Source organism: Notolabrus celidotus, chromosome 17 (assembly GCF_009762535.1).
Source record: "Notolabrus celidotus isolate fNotCel1 chromosome 17, fNotCel1.pri, whole genome shotgun sequence".
In the NCBI taxonomy this organism is placed as follows: Eukaryota; Metazoa; Chordata; class Actinopteri; order Labriformes; family Labridae; genus Notolabrus; species Notolabrus celidotus.
The window spans coordinates 13,836,872-13,857,125 of record NC_048288.1 but is presented as its reverse complement, the minus strand read 5'-3'; the positions used below and the strand labels follow the sequence as shown (position 1 = coordinate 13,857,125).

General features: G+C 38.6%; 1 protein-coding gene across 1 annotated transcript in view; it reads right to left on the bottom strand.

Annotated features, from left to right (window-relative positions):
• snx7 (sorting nexin 7) overlaps positions 1 to 17,333 on the bottom strand; it is a 52,713-nt gene extending 35,380 nt beyond the window's left edge. The window contains 11 exon segments of the mRNA XM_034706510.1: positions 2,880 to 2,966; positions 4,479 to 4,514; positions 4,516 to 4,677; positions 6,346 to 6,401; positions 6,404 to 6,446; positions 6,448 to 6,541; positions 8,565 to 8,644; positions 8,646 to 8,681; positions 9,269 to 9,358; positions 9,360 to 9,464; positions 17,144 to 17,333. Coding sequence (XP_034562401.1) covers positions 2,880 to 2,966; positions 4,479 to 4,514; positions 4,516 to 4,677; positions 6,346 to 6,401; positions 6,404 to 6,446; positions 6,448 to 6,541; positions 8,565 to 8,644; positions 8,646 to 8,681; positions 9,269 to 9,358; positions 9,360 to 9,464; positions 17,144 to 17,227 — 873 coding nt within the window. The 5' untranslated portion in view covers positions 17,228 to 17,333.
• Between the last annotated feature and the right edge of the window lie 2,921 nt (positions 17,334 to 20,254).

Sequence of the window (20,254 nt, the reverse complement as noted above, 5' to 3'; positions counted from 1 at the left end):
AGACATATCAAGAGTATTCAGAATAAACAAGAGCTAAATTAACCAGAGACTGTATGATGAACCCAAAGCTCATATGATGTAACCTCTCATCAGAGTGCAGATAATCAGATATTTTCATGCAGCTGTATTCACTGAGCCTGAGCAGGGATTAGCCGTCTGACATTTAAACTGACACTGGCATTTACTCAAGTTCAATAAACACAGCATGCTTAACACAGGCTTATCCACAGCATGTACAAACTGTGGGGATCTCAGTGGCCGGCTTGTTACTGCAGTGATATTGATCCGGTCAACTTGTAAAGGCTATGGCTGAATGGCATCAAACATCTGTATGTGTGGACTAGGACTTTCATAAGAACTGAGGAAAGCTTCAGCTATGAAGCAGCGTGTCAATAATAAAAACTGGAAAGTACGGTAGTAGAGAATGACTGGATTTAGTAGGCAAAAACTACTTCTTTCATAAACACAAAATAGACTTTTCATATTTGTAGTGTTGAAAGAGCATTTAATAGCATACAAAAATGTTATTTTGTTAAATGTTAAAAAATATTCATTTAAATGTAATAGAAGAATCTATACCTACCTAAACATACAGTACTATTCTTTCTTGAAAGACACTACATGTAATGTTAAGATAACTCTAAATAGTGATGGCATTTATATACTTAGTGCCTCACTGTGCTGCACAATAAGAGCAACACTGCCCTCTCCTGGCTGCATTCAGTAATTGAAGCACAAACAGGAAAATCCTCTTGAAAGGTGGACTGATATAGAAAGCTTTGTGCATTTCTCCCAATTAATATGAAATAAATGCTTACTCTAAAAAGTATTGAAATTATACAGTTGTGGATTTGGTATCAGGGACAAGAATTTTTAATTTCTTCTAATTTTTTCTTCTTCTAATTCTTTTCCTCAACTGACTGCTCATGATTTTCAGTTTGCAGTCTGTTCTCACAGTAAAACTGTAACTTCTTTCAAGGAGCTGATAACAACAGGTCACATGTTTTTTTGTGTTCTTTACAGCTCCGTCATGGAATGTGACTTATAGGTATGACAGAGGGGATGCCACAAACTCATCAGGTGCTTTGTCAATGCTTTACAAAAGCTGACTTTTATAACATTCAGGCAGCTCTTCGTTGAGAAAACAAACTGATTCACATATCTGCAGATCAGGACTGTAAATTTGTGATCGGTTATAAACATGTCAAAATACAATTTCTCTTTTCCCCATGTACAGATCTGTTTTTATAGAGCTGTTTTTATAGAGCTGTTTTTATAGAGCTGTTTTCTCTCAGAACAGAACAGAAATAAGTGAGGGCAGATTTAACAGATGGGTTAACAATTTTATAATATAATAATAAAACAATTTCATGTAATCATGACCATCTGTAGTAGCCTCATATGGGATTGAGTAAAGGCTCTTAAAAGCTTCTTGAATCCATCATTTTTGACAGTGCTAACAGGAAGCAGGTCTTTTGAGTAAGAGGAGATTTTTTGTGAAGTTTTAGTTTGTAGATTCTTATTTTTTCTGATAATTTGCATAATTTGATTTAAATTTACAACAATAATATATCAAATTGTGTACTGTGTATCAGTTTGGCAGAGAATTGTTTTGAGTAGTGCACCCTTTTAAGGTTACCAAGGGTTACGGGCGGAGTGATATTGTTTCCCACAGTGCAGTGAAAGCATTGCAGTTATTCAGTGTTCAGTTGTACTACGGTTGCTGTGGACATTAAACGTGTTCTACATGCACAGCATATAACTTTTGTTATATTTACATTGAAACAAATTCAATCATATAACTATCATTATCAATTTATCGCCCAGCCCTAGAAAAAGTCCTGAACTAGCTTGCAGACATCCCTCTATTAATAATGTTAATGGTGATACCACTTCAATTAACCCAACTATAACATAAGTAAGTTAAAACAAGACCTATTTTTACCCAGTGACAAAGGTGGCTGTCATAGAACCTTAAATGACAACTTCTTAAGAATTAATATTTTCCCACATCACAATAAATTAACAAATTCTAAAAGGGCTTCTCAAGATGAAAACCTACATAAAGCTGTGTATTCAGCTTTCATTCAGCAGGCTTGTGGGCGAACAGTTTCTATGACAAAATTCCAGTTGAAAACAGTAACAAATGCATCTGTTTGACATTTCGTTCTCATTAGTGCAGATCTATGGAGGAACCTGACTGATATGCATTGGAAGCAGGAGTACTGAAATAAAACTGCTCCATTCACACACACTGCTAATTACAACATGAATACAATACACGTCTGACGGGGAAAAAACTCCATCCTCCTTTTTAATTAAAACCTCACAGATGATTTTGATATCAGCGAGGTGAGAAGAATACACACCTGTGAATCCACATACACACAAACATACATTCACAACAGTACACTGATGCACAGCTCAAGTTAACAGTCTAAAAATAGCCATGTCCTTTCCTTTCCTAACTTCCCGTCTTGGTCCTTTGTCGCTTGACATTTTGAAGCGAGTCGTCATCTAAAGAGGATATGGGAATTTTCATTACGCCGCGATTAGCTGCTGGGCTTACAGTGTGAAATACGTAATATTGACAGCTATTATTCCCACTGAGCTGGGGAATGATTTCTACCCAACAAGCCTGGGTATCAAGATAATCCTCCCAGGAAGCCCTTTTTTTTCCTCCCCAATATGAGCTGCGGGTGGCCCTGTGGGAGAGGCCCCACTCCATGCTTCGCTTTATTACACCTAATCTCTGGGAAGATGACTGCAGGACAGACAAACACAACGATTGGCTCAGAGGGAGGCAGGATGGAAAGAGAAGATGTGTGTGTGTCGGATTTTCTGTCAGTGTGTGTGTGTGGATGATAACTCCCACTTACTGCTTCTTGGTCAACTTTTCGGGATGCCAGGGCTTCGTTCTTGGCTTCGTAGTCAGCCTGAATGTTGTCTCTCCGTCTCATCACAGCCTATGCCAGACAAACATACAGAGCTCTTTTTAATAAAGCTTGCTCAAAGTTAGTGTGTTCAGCACACACTTGTAAAAGCATTGTGTAATAACTTTTATCAGTGTGAAGAGGAATCAGTTCAAGACATCTGATCCAGCATTCTCATCCTTGAAGGACATCTGTTTAGGGAAATTTCCAGAACAATTTCAGTGACCCAAATTAGTGTGTTGATATTAGAGCCTAAATTGACCCTGACTGCAACTGTAATGTTTGAATTATGCTGAATATACTCAATACATTTTTTTAAGATTTTAAAGCAAGAGAGACAAAGTAAATATCATCGAGGACAGTGAGGTCACAATAATATGTTATTCTGTCTTCATCAGGAATCGTCTGATTGAATACATTTAAAGCTCCAGTGAAGAATTTTAAGTGATTATCCAACAGACTGAAATTAACAGTGAAGCATCTTTATGACTCCTCAAAGCAGACAAGACCATAAGCAAAAAGACTGACTATTTATATCGGCTAATTTAAATGCCACTAACCAGGGTGAGGGGGTAGGTGTCAGACTAGATGATTTACAACATGCACTTATTTTTCCACTGAGTGAATGATACATTTGACTGCTAAAGAAAGCAAGATTATTTGTCTCAAAATAAAACCTACTGACCATACAGGTGTGCAAAGAGATAACATGTACAACTTTGTCCACCGGAAGCCAGACTTGTCACGAACAAAACGTTCCTCAGAGGAGCTTTAAATGTAAATCAGACAGGCAGACAGTAAATATTCAGCACTTTAAACAATCAAAGAAAATGCTCAATGAATTAGTTGGATATGCTAAAAAATGTTGTAATAGTATCAAGTAGGGCTGGGTGATATAACGCTAACGATAATTATCGTGATATTATTTTTCTCAGCATAAATATCACAAATGTGCAATAAAGCGTGACACTGAAGAAAACTCAAAAATCTACCGCTCAAAGCAGAGTGAAAATATGCTCGACAAGAAAAGGTCACTAAACTTCATTAGTTAACATATTTTGGCTATTTACTAGACTACTAAATCCCATATACAAGTTAACAATCCGTCTGGTTTCTAAACTTCCACTCAGGAGAAAATATGAAAGAATGATTTGATATTTATTGTGAAAAGTATCGATATTGATTGATATGAAAAATGTTACCGTGATAAAAACTTTGCCAGCACTAGTATCAAGTCACTACTCTTCACTGAGTGCGTCACTGCTGCTGCAGTCTTAAAGGATAAACACAAATAAACCTCATTGGCAGGCATTGATTTTTCTACTCTCCATAGGATTCATTTGAAACTCTACACTTTATTGACTGCTGTAATAGCAAATCATATAATTGGTCCTTCTCAAATAACACCTTAAACTTATTATGAATAGGGTTAAAGTGTATAAACCGGCTTTCTGGAACAAGCCCAATTCAAACATATGGACCAACAGAAGAGTCTATTTTAGTGAGGGGGAGGAGTTCAGAGGTGAGCAGTCTGGTCTGGCTCACCTTCACGGTCTCAGCACAGAGAACATACTCGTGCAGGGGCGGGAACAAGGGCGTCAGACATATGGTTGATGTGCTCTTCTGTGTCCTTACTACACCGCTCCACACAGCTGGCAACACCCTTCAGCGGCTCTGCCAGCTCCTCCTCTGACTCCGCCCACTGGGTGTAAGTGGGGGTGTACTGTTTCAGTTCATCCAGATACTCTGAAAAAAAAAAAAAGGACACATTTCAATGCTAGCCAGCTAGAGTGTTTCTGCTTTGATACCAACAATGCTCCACAGACACTGGGATTTCAGGTGCAGATTTACATGCATTATAGTAGTAGCAGCTAATGTAGCCTAGAGCAGGGGTTCCCAAAGGTTTTAGCCTATGCCCCCAATAAAAGTGCCAGAGACTGGAGACCCCCATTGTCCTGAGGTGGTTAAAGGTTACACACAGCTGAACGCAAGAAATAACAGCCAATGCAAATCAAGCGTGCCGGATACGGCCCTGGTGGTGAGGCTTTCAGCAGTGTGACTGCCCCCTGGTGGCTGGCTGCAGTATAGGTAAAAAAATCCGTCTGCCCCATTCATTTAAATGGGGGAGCAGTCAAACTTTAAAAATAAATACACGTTGTACGAATGTTTCTCACATCCGTATGCTGTGGCGATAAGTTGTTAGTATTTGACTGTTTTGTGTCCAAGGCCTCTTTTTCCTGAAAGTTTCTTTTTCGTTAGTTATTAGAGTTTAAAAACGGGGTTTTACTTCCGGGTTTCCTTTGATTCACAGCCGCCGTAGAACGAAACTTCAAAGGACACACAGCTTCTTGTGACGTTACGCTGTAGGGCGGAGCTTATTACAAAGGCTTCACAGGCTCTGGCTGCACAATGGCTGCGCCCAGGAGAGGGATTTTTTTGGCTTCAGAACTGTACAACGGGAAGAGGCGGAGCAACGCTGTCCATTTTGATTTACAGTCTATGATGCAAATACTACATCTTTCTTTGGAATTGAATAAAGACTAGAAGCAGCATCATTTCCTCAGGGGCCATGTGGCAACAAAGCAAAGAAGAAAATTATTCTCGCTTTTTTCTTCTTTTTCTTTCTTCTTGGGTTCCACTGGCCTAGAGCCTTTAAGTTAGAATACCCTCCAAACCTCAAGATCTGTTTCATTTTCATTTTTTTGGGGGGAATTTTTGCTTTTAATGGATAGGACAGCTAAAGAGAAACAATTTTGTCTATGACACAAAAAAACATGAAGAAGTGAAAATTTTTTCTATGACACAAAAAACATAAAAAGTGAAAAAAATATTCTATGACACAAAAAAAACATGAAAAAGTGAAAATGTTGACTGAAACTAAAACGAAAAAAAGGTGCACAAAAAATTCCTATATGAAAAAGTGAAATTTGGCTTCCAAGCCGAAAATATAGTAAGAAAGTGAAATGTGGCGAGCAGAGAGTGGGGGAAGACATCAGCAAATGAGCCAAGAGCAGGACTCGACATTATTAAGGAAAATGTTCATATATCACAGTGCTTCCTCTAGAGTGAAGTAGGCTTTATTCATTCGTTTTACATATGAAGTAATGTGAGGCGTTCTAAAAGATTTTATGGTGCTCCCCAAAGCCCTTCAGAAGTCAGAGTTTGAACCAGCTGCAAGCAAGACTGAAAATCTTCTGAGCCAGATGAACAAGGAATAACAGCACTAGAGACCATAAAGTGGTGGAAGAACAGTGATGTTTTCCAAATAAGTGGTGCCTTATCTGCCTTATCTAAACAATGTCCAAAAAACACTCCCCATTAAAAAAATTACTTCACTTCACTTTTACTGCACTGTACAGTATTATGAGCCTTTACAGATAGTTATTCCTTGTACATAACTTCCTCTTCATACCTCTCTGTTTCTTTGATGATCCCTCTGTGTGACTTTATCCACTGAGCAGATCTGTTACTGAAGTCCTCCACATACTCCTGCATCTGTGTGAACTCGTCTGGCCCGGCTCCTCAGGCCTCGTACAGAGTTGGCCATCGCCTTCACCGGCTCCCCCATCCTGCTCAGAAAACCGGACCCTGTTTCCTGTGAGCCGTAACTCCTGATGGAGTCACACAGCGGGGCTTTCATTAAGGTGTGCCCCAAGATTTGCATGTGTGTTTTTGTGTTTGTATGAGAGAAGGAAATACCTGTTGCTGAGAGGAATGACTTGAAGTGCTGGCTGGGAGACAGTATGGGATCTCAGAAGATCTTGTATGAGGAAGCGGTCCAGAGGCTTTCCTCACTGGTCTCAATGAAGTCTCATTGAAGCGCTCCACCATGCTTTTCATCACAAAACTTCTCTGGCAGCGGCTGAGGGAAACAGCAGACGGGGAAAAAGATGTAAGAGAAGAAATACATCGCCAGAGCAAACACAGTATGAGCCAGGAGATCAGGGTCAGGTCACAAGAAACAATAGCTAAACTAAACACCACAAAAGGTAAAAAAGAAATGTGTACTTCCGAACTACACAGCCAAGCACACCCATTTCTTGTTTATTTCTCTTAAAGGTACAGTGCGTTGTACTCAGCAGTATTAGGGGAAAGACTTGGTAGAAATTTAATATAATAATCATAGTAGGTTTTAATTAGTTTTAATTAAGCTTAGTGTGAGCCTTATGTATCTACAGTAGGAGTGGTTTCTCCTTCTGTGAGGACGCCATCATTCACCCACATGTTTTACAGAAGCAAGAACATACAAACTATAACCTGCATTGTTTGTTTACATAGTGAGTATTTGCCCAAATGCACCAGCTAGATGACGAAGAAGTGAGTGGTTGATAGGTACAAAATAATTTGTGTTGACGAGGATTTATTGATGGTCAAATTTTTTACCAATCATTAGGAGCTTCTAGCTGAAAATATTGAGCTTTTAAATGTCAACTAAAACATATCTGCGCGGCTTTACTTTACTTTATTACTTAATTATTTATATACATATCTTAATGATTTTATTGTTTCATTAGTTTTAATTTACTCGTCTTTATTGATTATCTTCTCAGAGTTATTGTAATTGCTACTGCCTTTATTTCACTTTTATCCTTAACATTGTTTTATCTATTTTAACTATTTATAGTCTTATTAATATTTTGATGCTTTAACAAAGTAAGTAAATATATTTTATTGCTGTATATTGCCATTTTAATTTTTAATGTGAAGTATGCTTTGCCTTATTTTTTTATGTTTTTTTCCTTAGTTTTCAATCACTGAAAGCACTCTGAATGGCATTGATTCGTGTTAAAGGTGCTGTAGAATTAAAGTTGATTGACTGATTGATTGATTGTACTAGAAGGCCCTGTCGCTTCACCAATTGAGGGGTGAGCAAGGGAGGTGCCAATTGGCCCGCGTGACTTTGCAAAGTGAAAAGGTTACAGAGAGGCCATGAACTGCAATATTTCCAATAACAGTGCCTAATATTTCAAATTGGAGGTCCTAAAGCTGTTTCTAACCACATTAAGTAACAGAATAAGAAGAATACTAACCGCATTAAATTGCAAAAGAAGAAGAAAACATTAGCGGCCGTCTCTGGGATATACGTGTGTTGTGAAGTGAGATTAAAAAACATAGAAAATTGCAGAGACTTGCTGTAAATGTATCCTGGTTCTGGTTACTGTGACTGGCCATGCAACTCAATTAGGAATAGTTGATTAATTGTAATAGATACCAGTGACTATGAATAGTAATTTGGCTTGAAATGCCCATTCGTAGTACTTTTAATTTTAAGCAATTAGTTCCTGGTTACTGTGAAGTCAGCTTGTGTTTGGGTAATATCTGATCATATCAGGAAAATAACACCTAAAATATTAATCAAGGGTTCAATGGAGAGGGACTGTCAAGAAGATATGCCATGTCACTAGTTTAGGGTCTTTGTGTGGATTTTATTTTTTTAAAAAGGGAGTAAAAAAAAGACCAAAACAAGTGAATCCTCAATTTTAAAAAAAGTGCTTCTTGAATCAAAAACTCCACGAGTACGTTGTAAAACTGCTAGCAGCATCCATTGAGAACGTGTGATGTGGGGTAAACCAGTTCAGACAGCTTGGTTTCCAGTATGAATGTGTCAAACAGATGATGCGTGTTGTATACATACATGGGACAATGAGTGTCGGGTGGTTTTCTTCCAGCCTGCTTCGGAGCCACAGGAAGTCCTGGTAGCGCCGATTTACCCTCGTACTCACTGGAGTCAAACTCACTCCGCGTGGTCTGGAGAGGACATGTTACCAATCAGTACCGATGAAATGAGAGGCTTTATTCATGGTAACACTTAAATCAGGGTGTGTTTAAATGATACACAGATGTGAACTCATACCCTGTCATGTTTTTTTAAACATATTTTTAAACACTCAGAAGTCATCAGAAATAGCACTATCTCATCTTGAGCTATTAATAAATCTGTTAATTCTCCTATTAATGATGAGAAAAAGGACTATAAAATACTAAAACCGTGTGCATCAGAACCAGACTTCAGTAAACATCCTAATGCATTGTGAAGGCCTCCGCTGCACTGTCAGCAAAGTTTTCATCACACTGGATAGTAGCACAGGGAGTTAGGCCAGATCTGGTAAAAGAGTTTAGCCAGCTCTAGAGTTGATGTGGAGGGAAGCTCTGACCCTTTTCTATGAATTTTCCATCCCCCCTTCTTCCCATTTTCATCACAGTTAGATTGCACTTGGGTCTATTGACTCCTTTGCAGTTATTAGATATGTTTCATATCATGCTACTTGGTTATATGAAACAATATGCTAGTTTTAGTCTGTTGATGTCACAGGAATGTACGTAAGACCTCCCACCTTGGTAACCACTCTGTACATGATGAAGGTTTCAATGGCAGTGACATGGCTCTCTGGGTTATCAACTGTGATGAAGATGTCTTTGGTTTGGGGCATCCTGCTCCTCCTCACTCCCCTCATCCTCCTCTAATCTGTACTGGTTGACCATGGAGCTGGGAGAGTTGGGCATGGGACTCTCATCTGCCAGGGACGTATTCTGAAACAATGAAAAAACAGCAGTCGGACATATTTTTTATGTTAGGGGCAAAGGTTCCAGAGAGATCATATCATCGGCTATTCCAATGTCCTCCATTGCAGTTCTATGCTCACACACGGATGCATGTGTTGTGGTTTATGATGCACAGACTGACTTATATGACGCAGACTACCAGGCTAAAGACTAGGTCTACATTTCAAAGTTTCCTGCGAGTCCTCAGTGTTTTGTGAGTGTGTGTTTCTTGCATGTTAGATTGCATGGTGCACTGCCAAAGATAGCAAACACCGAGTCTTACACAAGTAGAGTTACACTACCGTCTAATCCAGCTTCATTAGATTACCATTTTTTATTTTTTTTATTTAACCTTTATTTAACCAGATAAGTCCCATTGAGATCAAGACCTCATTTTCAAGGGCGACCTGGCCAAGAGGTCAGCAGCACACGTCAGAATAAATGGCACAACTCAACAACATGGAACATATATGCAGACAGTATGTAGAAGCAAACAATATTAATTTAAAAGTGCAACTTATTTTCAAGTAAAGTGCAGTTTGTGAATATAAAACAGCATTTAAAAACACAGGCACTGCTCTGGGGTCTTTCTTAATTAAGATAGACTTAAAGGTGTCCAGAGAGATGAGATCCGACAGATTCAAGTCCTTCTGGAGTTTATTCCAAGCAGTAGGAGCAGCAAAACTGAACGCTCTCTTACTGAACTCTGTCCGAACACGGGGAACACATCCGCATTTGAATTATATCGCTTAAAATCTTACTAGAAAGTGATGTACATGCAGGAAGTAGGCAACCAGACATTTATCATTATTAAATAAACAGGCACATGCCAGGTGCTGTTACAGAAACAAAGTGGAGTAATTGACTTATGCTAGCTTGATAAGCTAGCTGTTCCTTAGCAAGTGTGCACTAAACCTGAGTTGTTGTTTACCTTTTTGAACCATTGTGATTTTTGAATTACACAAAAATGTCTGAGTCTGAGGAGAGAATTTACTTATAATGTATTGTGGCTGCTAAATGTACCAATAATTACGCATCATTTGCCCACTTGAAAAGGTGAACATTTGCCTCAGACGCGAAAAAAACATGAAAAGTGAAAAGTGTTCTACTGAAGCGAAAAAAACTGAAAGAGTGAAAATTTTGTCTGTGACGTGAAAAAACATGAATAAGTTAAAATTTTCTTCACGAGCAAAAACAAATGAAAACATGGACATTTTTCTACCAGAGCGAAATTGACATGAAAAGTGAACAATTGGCTTGAGACGTGAAAAAACACAAAGAGGTGAAAATTTTGCTAGGGGATGCAAAAAAAACAAGAAAAAGTGAAAACATTTCTTGTGAAGCAAAAAAAACATGAAAAGGGGAAATTTGCCAGAGACACGAAAAAATAAAGCTATCTGTTGTTTCTTGACATCTACACTGATTTCCCAGCACATTCAAAATACCTGATATAGCCTCACAAAACTAGAGGTCTGATTGAGAGTGTTTAATGAGTCAGTTTAAAAGGATACATTACACACACATGTATATTTCATCATTTACTAAAGTTGTAATTCTAAGCACACGACATGCTGACATTATACCATATTGCTTGCATGTAAAGATTTGCCTCACATTGCGAAACTGAGCATCTGTTACCAGTTTAGGAGACTATGACTGGCCTGACTTCCAGGAGTTGGGATTTTGAACAGTGATACATCCAGTTTATCTGTACTACAAACTCTGGGAGCCATCTGGCCCCGGTGGGCGCAGTTTCAATTTGAAAACCTATACAGATGGTGTGTGGGGTAAGAACTGATTGAGGCTAAAATGCTTTGGAAAAAACAAAATGGAATGGATTAATACCCAATTAGACCATCCCCTTTCTTACACAGACTTTACTTAGTAAAGAAGATTGAAACTTTTGCTGTTCACCAACCAAGAAAAATTTACAGCAGTCAGCTGGCTACAGGTATTTTCAATTTCTTAGAGAATCTGTGTTTTTTTAAAGTCATATTTGAGAGTGGTTATTTTTAATGATTTCTGACTGAAGTCCTACTCATTATGATATATTTGTCATGCACCTAAATGCAACATCACTGTGACTCATTCAACAGCTTTTTCCACAGTGAACCAAGTAGAGGGATCCAGTTTATTCAGCTCAACTGCAGTGAACCATAACAGTGCTGCCTGCAGCTCTCTGTGATGGAACAACAGCTGAGAAACTGCTGAGGTCAGCTGCAGACCCAGAGTCCCGCCTCCACCCCCCCTTACCACTGCTGCTCCACACTACAAAACAAAGATGAGGAACTTCTCTCGGAGACAGTCTGGTTTTCATCTGAGCTCTCACTCTGTGTCTTTTTCTAGTGTGTTAATGGAGACATGGCAGGATGTGGGGTTATGGTAACAGCCTTCTGCAAAACTTTTAAGACTACCTAAGAAAGTGTATCCACAGATCAGCAGTTAACAGGAAAAACAGCTTTGGATCATGTCAGTAGCAGCTATGTTGCTCCAATAACGGTGTGTATGTGTTTCAGTTGAAGAGGTGGCTAAGCTACATGGCTACATTTGTCATAATCCTCAATTTCAAACTTTTTTTATCTCCACTTTCTGACAGTGTCCTCACTGTAAGTTCCATTGCATTGATTTCTATTGGAGTGTCAACTATCTGAGGTCAGGTATCAGATTAACCAATGAGGAACTTGCTTATACAGTAAGTGCAGCACTGGTAAACTTAAATTAAGTCAATATCCACTGCATTTACAACAAATGGCCACTTGTTATTGGCCATCGCTTATAGGTTTGCAGATCGCAAGCAGCCTGTTTTTCATAGAAGTATGCTAATGCAAATATTGACTGACTGTGTCTCTGTCCGTTGTAAAAAAGGAAGTATTGTTTCAACCTGATGGGGAAGTAGGGTCTGGTTGGCTTGGTGTTCAAACCATCAAGTCAACCACAACCAAGAAGTTTAGTTTTCCCTAGAATGACTGAACATTAGACACACACACAACAACAACAACCATTTGATATATTTCCTCTACCTCCTTATTTTCTACTTCTTTTGTTTTCATCTACTGGATCTGGCCAAACCATGACCTACAATGAAGCGAGAGTCAGGCTGCAGTTTTCGGGATGGTTGAAAGAACATCACACGCTCACTCTTCATCCCTGAATCACTCACATTGTAAAGTGAGAAGAGGGCTGATCTCAGACCTGCTGTTTTCCTTTGGAAGTGGCAACTTCCAGTCTTAAAATGTCAAGCCCATTTGGAAGTGCTAAAAACTGCAGGTCATCGAGTGTCCGTTTGAGGCTGGCTGCAGTAATACCAGAAACTACAAAGCCATTCAAAAAAGAAGATCTTTGCAGTAATAACAAACATGTTTACAGCCTGGTTAAAAAATAAGCGTAGTCTGGAGAGCTCATTTCTCAATCGGCACACACTGTACGGGGTGTGTTTTTTTTCATTACTCTGCAATTTTCAAAGACATTAGAATTACAAGCTTTCCATTATGAGAGGCACAGCTGACTTGACTCACAGGCAGGACCACTGTATCTGTTGGCTAGGCGGCTCAAAGCCCACCTCTTCACCTCACGCTAGCTCAACAGAAGTTAGGTTTACTTCAGCATTTCCAATATGGTTCCCGCCGACGATTGGCTTCAAAACAGATGTGTGACGTCACGGATACTACGTCCATTATACAGTCTATGGTAACCTCTGGTCTTAAAATATGAAGCCCATGCGGAAGTGTTATAAACTGTAATTCATCGAGAGTCCGCTTAAGGCTGGCTGCAGAAACACCGGAAACCACATACACACCAATTCAAAAGAGCCGATCTTTGCAGCATAAATAAACATGTTTACAGCCTGGTTCAAAAAACGGTTTAGGTCTGAATAGTGAATTTCTCTATCGACACAAACTGTACGGGGGCGAATTTCTTTAAAACTCTGAAATGAACTTACGAGTTTTACTCAAAGTCATGGCTGACTTGATTGACAGGCAGGCACTCTGTAGCTGTAGCCACATAACTACAACTGTAGTTTAAAATACAGCTTTTCAACATTCCTGACACTTAGGCCTGGTTACAGGTAAACATTAGCCTACATGGCAACCAGGCCTGCAACACACTTATGGGTTTTACCAAACTCATTAAGAGCCACAATAAATGTCAATTAACTGCACTTACTTGCACTTTTCCAATCTTCCAACCACTGGAAAGGCATTACACTTCCTGTTTTCATGACTCCATCCATGCACTGATGGCAAGAGACTCGCCTAGCTGACTGTAAGTATTTAACTAATCACATTCACAGACATTTATTGATGGCAAGGTCTTATGGAAAATGTGTGGCTTAAAACGTCGCCAAGGGAAATTTAACATGTGGACTGTAGGGCTCAGGGATGGAACAGCAAACTGACTTCTTTAACAAAAAAAAAAACAGCAATATTATGTGCAGCCAAATTCTTAAATGCTGACTAAGAGCTCAAAAGACGAGATAAGAACACGTGAGGTTCACTCTGTTTTTCCCTGACAAGAAAGGGTACGTTATTATAATCTCACTGACTGACCCAAAGTAAAAACTTTGACATTAACAACCAGGTAAGAGTATTACATAACCAAAGAAATATAAAAACAAAGCCTTTAGCTCGTGTTTGGTGCAGATTGTTTGTTGTTGAGTCGAGTAACAGAGGGCAGAAATTCCACTGTTTCCTTGTTAGTGCTTTTTCTTCATGTTGCCTTCAAAGACCTCTTCAGGGTTTGTTTGCTGAATCTCCTGACATCCGTTCTCAAACTGTTAGCACAATAGCATCCACACCTCCATGACAGTGAAAACTACATAAGCTGCACCAAAGCATAAACCTTAGTACTGGGCTGTGTAGTGTAAAACATTACATTCTAAAGGCGTGCCTCTTTCTATAGCCTATCATCTAATGCTTGTACCTGCAGCCTGGCTTTCAAATAAGTAAATGATTCAACGTGTAGTTCTATTGCTGAAAATGTATTTGAGATGTCCCTTTGTTCATACCAAGCCCAGCACAAACACAGAGTGAGCGAAAGTACTTCATAAAGCTAGTTTACTCTGATCCTTTAACCTTTAATGGGAATATCACATTTAAAACTACAACATACTCTATTGTTTACATTTACAGTGAAAGGAATAATCTTGGTACTATCCAGAGGTGTCCAGTAACAAAGTACAAATACTTTGTTAGCTTATATTAGAAGAAATTTTGGTTATCTATACTTTACAGGAGTAATTCTTTTCAGCCGACTTTTTACTTCTACTCCTTACATTTTCACGCAATTATCTGTACTTTCTACTCCTTACATTTTTAAAAATAGAGTCATTACTCCTATTTAATTTTGGCTTGTTTTCATTCCGGCTTGTCCTCTTTAAAAAAAAAACACCTTTATGTACATTTACATTCCAATAAAGGCTATCGATAACATGCCTGTGAAGTTTGACTTTTTGCACCATAACAATACTTATAGGCAACTAGTCATCATGTCTAGCGGTCCATGAAACATGTTAGTGCTCAGTAGTACACATATGTGGTTTTGTAATGTATTTGCATTGTATGAAAATGCTTTCATTTTCAATGGGCATAAATGCGGCTGAAACAGGTGCAACCCAAATATTTCAACATTAACATATTAATATAACATTATAGTCATTATGGCCTTCAGAAAATGTTTTTTGGGAGGTGGGGTAGTGCACTATAGGCCCCTGTGGCACAGCCTAAGCTTTTGCCCTTATAGTTTCCTTATAATTAATTTTACTTCTATCTTTCTTGATCTTAGATTTTAAAATATTTTATGTTTCCATGCTTATGTTTGTTTAATGTCATATTTTAAATTGGATATTTTCTGACAAGGTATGGCGTTATGGAATTAACCTGATTTTGGATCTACAATTAAATGTTGGGCATACGGGCACCCTGCGCGGGTGTCAAGCGGTCTGAGCCAGCTTCGGGCTGCGACTCCACACAGAAAAGACTCAATTTGTGAGTTTAAATCCTTGGGAAGAAGTTCTGAGATGAATCGAATAATTAAAGGTTCATTTCGGTTAAGACAGAGATCAGTTGTGATTCTGTGTCCGGCGGGACAGTAAGACTCTACAAGTTACGGACTTCAGAGCAGTGTAGGGGAATGATTATTTACAATAATCCCTCCTAATTTAAATAAATAAAAGACCCAACACTCTTTACTATGTACGTTAAGTTACATAAGTACAGAGAGAGAGAGAGAGAGAGAGAGAGAGAGAGAGAGAGAGAGAGACAGAGAGACAGAGAGAGAGAGAGACAGAGAGACAGAGAGAGTAGATCGGACATAATTGGCAGCATATAAAATGTAAATATTTGAAGTGTTTGCTGTTTGTTTTTGTTGATTGTTTCTGTTCTGGTTTTTGTTTTTAACTCTGTAAGGCACTTTGAATTGCTCTTTGTATGAATGGTGCTTTATAAATAAACTTGCCTTGCCTCATGGCATTTTTTCCCCTTACATTACTTTTACTTTTATACTTTAAGTAGTTTTGAAACCAGTTTTACACTTTTACTTGAGTAAAAAAAGCTTGGGTTGATACTTCTACAGAAGTCTTTTTAAACCCTAGTATCTATACTTCTACCTGAGTAATGAATGTGAATACTTTTCACACCTCTGGTACTATCCAGGAGTTAGTCAGAGCTACAGACAACTTGGATATTGTACTTCAAAAGCACAGTTCAAACTACAATATGAGGAAAGTGTTTCACCTTGTATTTAGAAACTATATGACTATCAAAACTAACTGCAAAGCTTTGGCAGCCCATGCTGTTTCTGTTATGAAGATTAATGTCTCAAAGCAGCTTACCTGGAACCTGTCCATCATAAATAGAGAACTGAGTTAACCATGTTTTATGCACTTTTTTAGAATAATGACCAATGCTTTTGTCCATATATTGGAATTTTTCCCCTTACATTACTTTTACACTTTAAGTAGTTTTGAAACCAGTTTTACACTTTAACTTGAGTAAAAAGCTGGGGTTGATACTTCAACTTCTACAGAAGTCTTTTTAAACCCTGGTATCTAAACATCTACCTGAGTCATGAATGTGAATACTTTTGACACCTGTGGTACTATCCAGGAGTTAGTCAGAGCCACAGAGGTAAACTTTTGTAGGTAGATGTAGAAAACGATGACACCAAACTGCTTATAAAAATATGACAATATAACTTAATTTTAGTTTTAATAAACATAATCAAAAATATTAGTGAAGGTTTAAGGGACCTATATGATATTTAAAGGCCATATTTTAATTCGGCTTCACTGTATCGACCAGAGATACTGATTCATTGTGTCTTCTTGTTAGTTGTTTTGCAGCCTTTAATGTATTTAATGTAGGTACACAGAGTCACTCTTTCCATAAAAGTCCCTTAATACAGATAGGACAGTCGGGTCCTAAGGTCAACCCATCAGCTGATCAAGGAAATTCGGTGTGCTTCCCTCTCGCCGTGACAGTCAGTGGGACACCGCAGACTGTCACAAGATTCCGTTCAGTCTGTGGGTAACCTTTTAACCCACTTTTCTTCAACAGGAGAGTTAAAGATAGTTTGTACTAGGCTACCTGTGGCAGATACACGTAGCAAAACAAGCAGGCTTTATACAGTTTGAAGCTTTCACCGTGTTTACAAGCGTGTTTCTTTTTTACCTTGCTGAATACCTCCAGGTCTTCGTCCTCGTCCAGGTCCAACATGTGTTCTGAGAAGTCTGCAGGGACCGTCTGTCCACTCATCTCTCTGTCACTCTTTTTAAATGAACTAAGTTCATTAGATAGACCTGAGGTAAACTTCCACCACAACTTCAGAGCAGCAGGAAGGTATCGCCAGCGTGAATGAGCACTTCCGGTCAGCTTTCAAAATAAAAGCTGGGCGTCTTCAGTCATTTCGAGACGCACAAATTATTATTTTGCTAGGATCCTACAACAACCTGATATCAAATCAATGCTTTTAAGGTGTGAATAAAGACATGTTGTATGTACATGACATAAAAAGTATTAACTTTTATCGTAGGCACAATGTAAAATTTTAAAGACTTTATCCAGCTTTGATAAATCATAGACTGCATAGGTGTTTCTAGCCCATTTATGGGGTGCTGAAGCACCTCTAAAGTGAATCCCAGCCCCCTAAAATTTGAGAGATTTTTAATTTATTGTTTTACTGTATGTCCTTTTTAACAAACTAGAAAAGTTTCGAAACCATACAGTACTTGGTTGAAATGTAATATTTTAACAACAAAAATGCAGCAACTCCACCGTGTTTTACATGTAGTGCATTGCATTTCAAATGAAAGTCCAAAAAATAACTCCAATATCAATTTTTGGTATTTTTGGTACTCACTATACGGGCTAGTTTACTCCAGAAACATACATACTGTTTATGTATATGCTGAGGAGCTGATGTATCATAATGAGTTATCTTTCCCCAGAAATTACCAGAAATTAGGGTTACCATATGTTTCTTTTATGATTCCAATCCATTCCTGTGGCTCAGAATTTAAATAACTGTGGCTCAGAATTTAAATAACCTTTATCAGATTTGAGGGTTAAGTCACAGACTTTCCCAAAAAGTGTTATACTTTTCTTTCACAAATGTGGGAATGAAATTAGGTTAAAATGTAAAAAACAATTAAATTTATCTTGCCCAGCTCAGCACCCCCAAACATTCAATCCTAGAATCGCCCCTGATAGACTGTATAAATGGATGTATTATCCGTGATGTCACCAATCTGTTTCTGAAGCGCTGTTTTGAGGCCAGTCGGTGGCGGCAGCCATATTGCTGCTGTCGAACATTTGTGAGGTAAAGAGGCGGACTTTGAGCCTCCTCACCAACAGCTACAGTATTCCCGCCTGTCAATCAAGTCAGCTGTGCCTCTCATTGGAAGACTCGTAATCTCAATATCTTCGATATTTCCGCATTAGAAAAAAAAATCACCCCATACACTGTGTGCCGATCGAGTAATGAGCTATCCAGACTACACTCTTCTTTTGTACCAGGCTGTAAACATGTTTATTTCTGCTGTAAAGATCAGCTTTTTTAATTGGTGTGTATGTGGTTTCCGGCACTTCTGGGACCAGCCTCAAGCGGATCCTCAATGAACTGCAGTTTTTAGCACTACCGCATTGGACTCATATTTTTAGACTGGAGGTTGCCCCTTGGGATGAATACATCTGTGTTAGTTTGCATAATTTAAACACACATTCAGTGAGGCAAATACGCAATCAAGCAAATATTTAAACACAACTTACAACTTTATGGTGTGTGAGTCTGAAAGATATGTGCAAAGAAAAGTTTTTTTAAATGTACAGAATGTGTCAGATGATTATTTTTAACTTCAAGATTCATGATATTATCATAACAACTATTGTGCATTCTCTTAGGAGCATTTGTTGCAACTGCTTGAATTACTTTGATACATTTCTCATCTTTTGCAAGGCTTAAATAAATTAAGCTTTTTGTGGCGGAACCTCAATGCCTTTCCGGTGAAATGCTGGAGATATTTACTCTTGACATAGCTGAGATCTTGAGAGCGCAGATGCGGAAGGGTTAGAGCAGAAAGAAATCACTCCCTTCAGTTTTCACTGAAATGACTTGGAGAAGTTCCCCATTCCCAAGACCCGGGCCAATTCAAATAAAATCCTGTATGAGGTGTTGTGATGTGACATCGCCCTCAAGGGAATAATATACAACCACAAAAGTAAAAGAAAGGGCTGTTACATTTAAGAAAGTGGTGCAGGCTACATATCTGCCCTCGAGGAAAACAGCAGACCTTGAGGTGTTTTGCTGCAGTTGATGACTTTGTAAGCAGCATTATAAGCTGTCCCAGTGCACTGCTTCAAAAACAGACCACAGTCATGTGACTAAACGACACAATTGACAAAGTTGGCCCATGTCAAAAATGTGGTTTATTTGATATGTGCACATTGAAAAAAGCATTAACTTTATATACAATCACTTCTCATTGTTCAGGTTCATACGGTGGCCCAGAAGGGCAAAACCCATGACTATTTCACAAAATGGAAAGGGTAGGGACAATACTTATTATTTCTGATTGGACATAAACCTGACAACTAAACGGCATTTCCTGTTTCTATTACAACTACTCAGCTGTGTCCCTGCAAAAATTTTAAACTGAGTTGGAAGAAATGGAGTAGGAAATGGAAATAATAAAGGAATGTTTCGACAAAGGGTACACGTGTAATTCAGCCTAATACTCCTATGGTGTAGCCTACATATTAGGACATCATCAGGTCTGGGAGTCAGGTGTGAGACCTCAGATGAAAAAGCATCAGGTATCTGAGCATAAAAACAATAATAGAAGGAAAAAATGCAGTGGGGCATTAGGGCCATTTAAATTAAAAAAATGGAGCTGGAGGAGAAGATCCCCACCAGGATTCAAACCCAGGATTGAAGGCAGCAGCCCTGTCCACCACACCCCAGAGCTCCTCTCTTTCAGTCTGTTCATTTCACCATTTTGTTGAAGTAGTTTAAAGGCACAGTGCAACCACTTTGTGATGGAAGTGTTTCCTCTTCATCTCACATTGTAAGCCCATATTGGGATTTGAACCCAGAACCATCAGTTTGAAAGGTAGCAGGCCTATCCCAAACACCACAGGACTGCTCCGATGAGCTCTCTTTTGTAGGTCTTTTCATTCAACAACTTGAATATTGTACTTCAAAAGCACAGTTCAAACTACAGTATAAGGAAAGTGTTTCACCTTATATTTAGAAACTATATGACTATCAAAACTAACTGCAAAGCT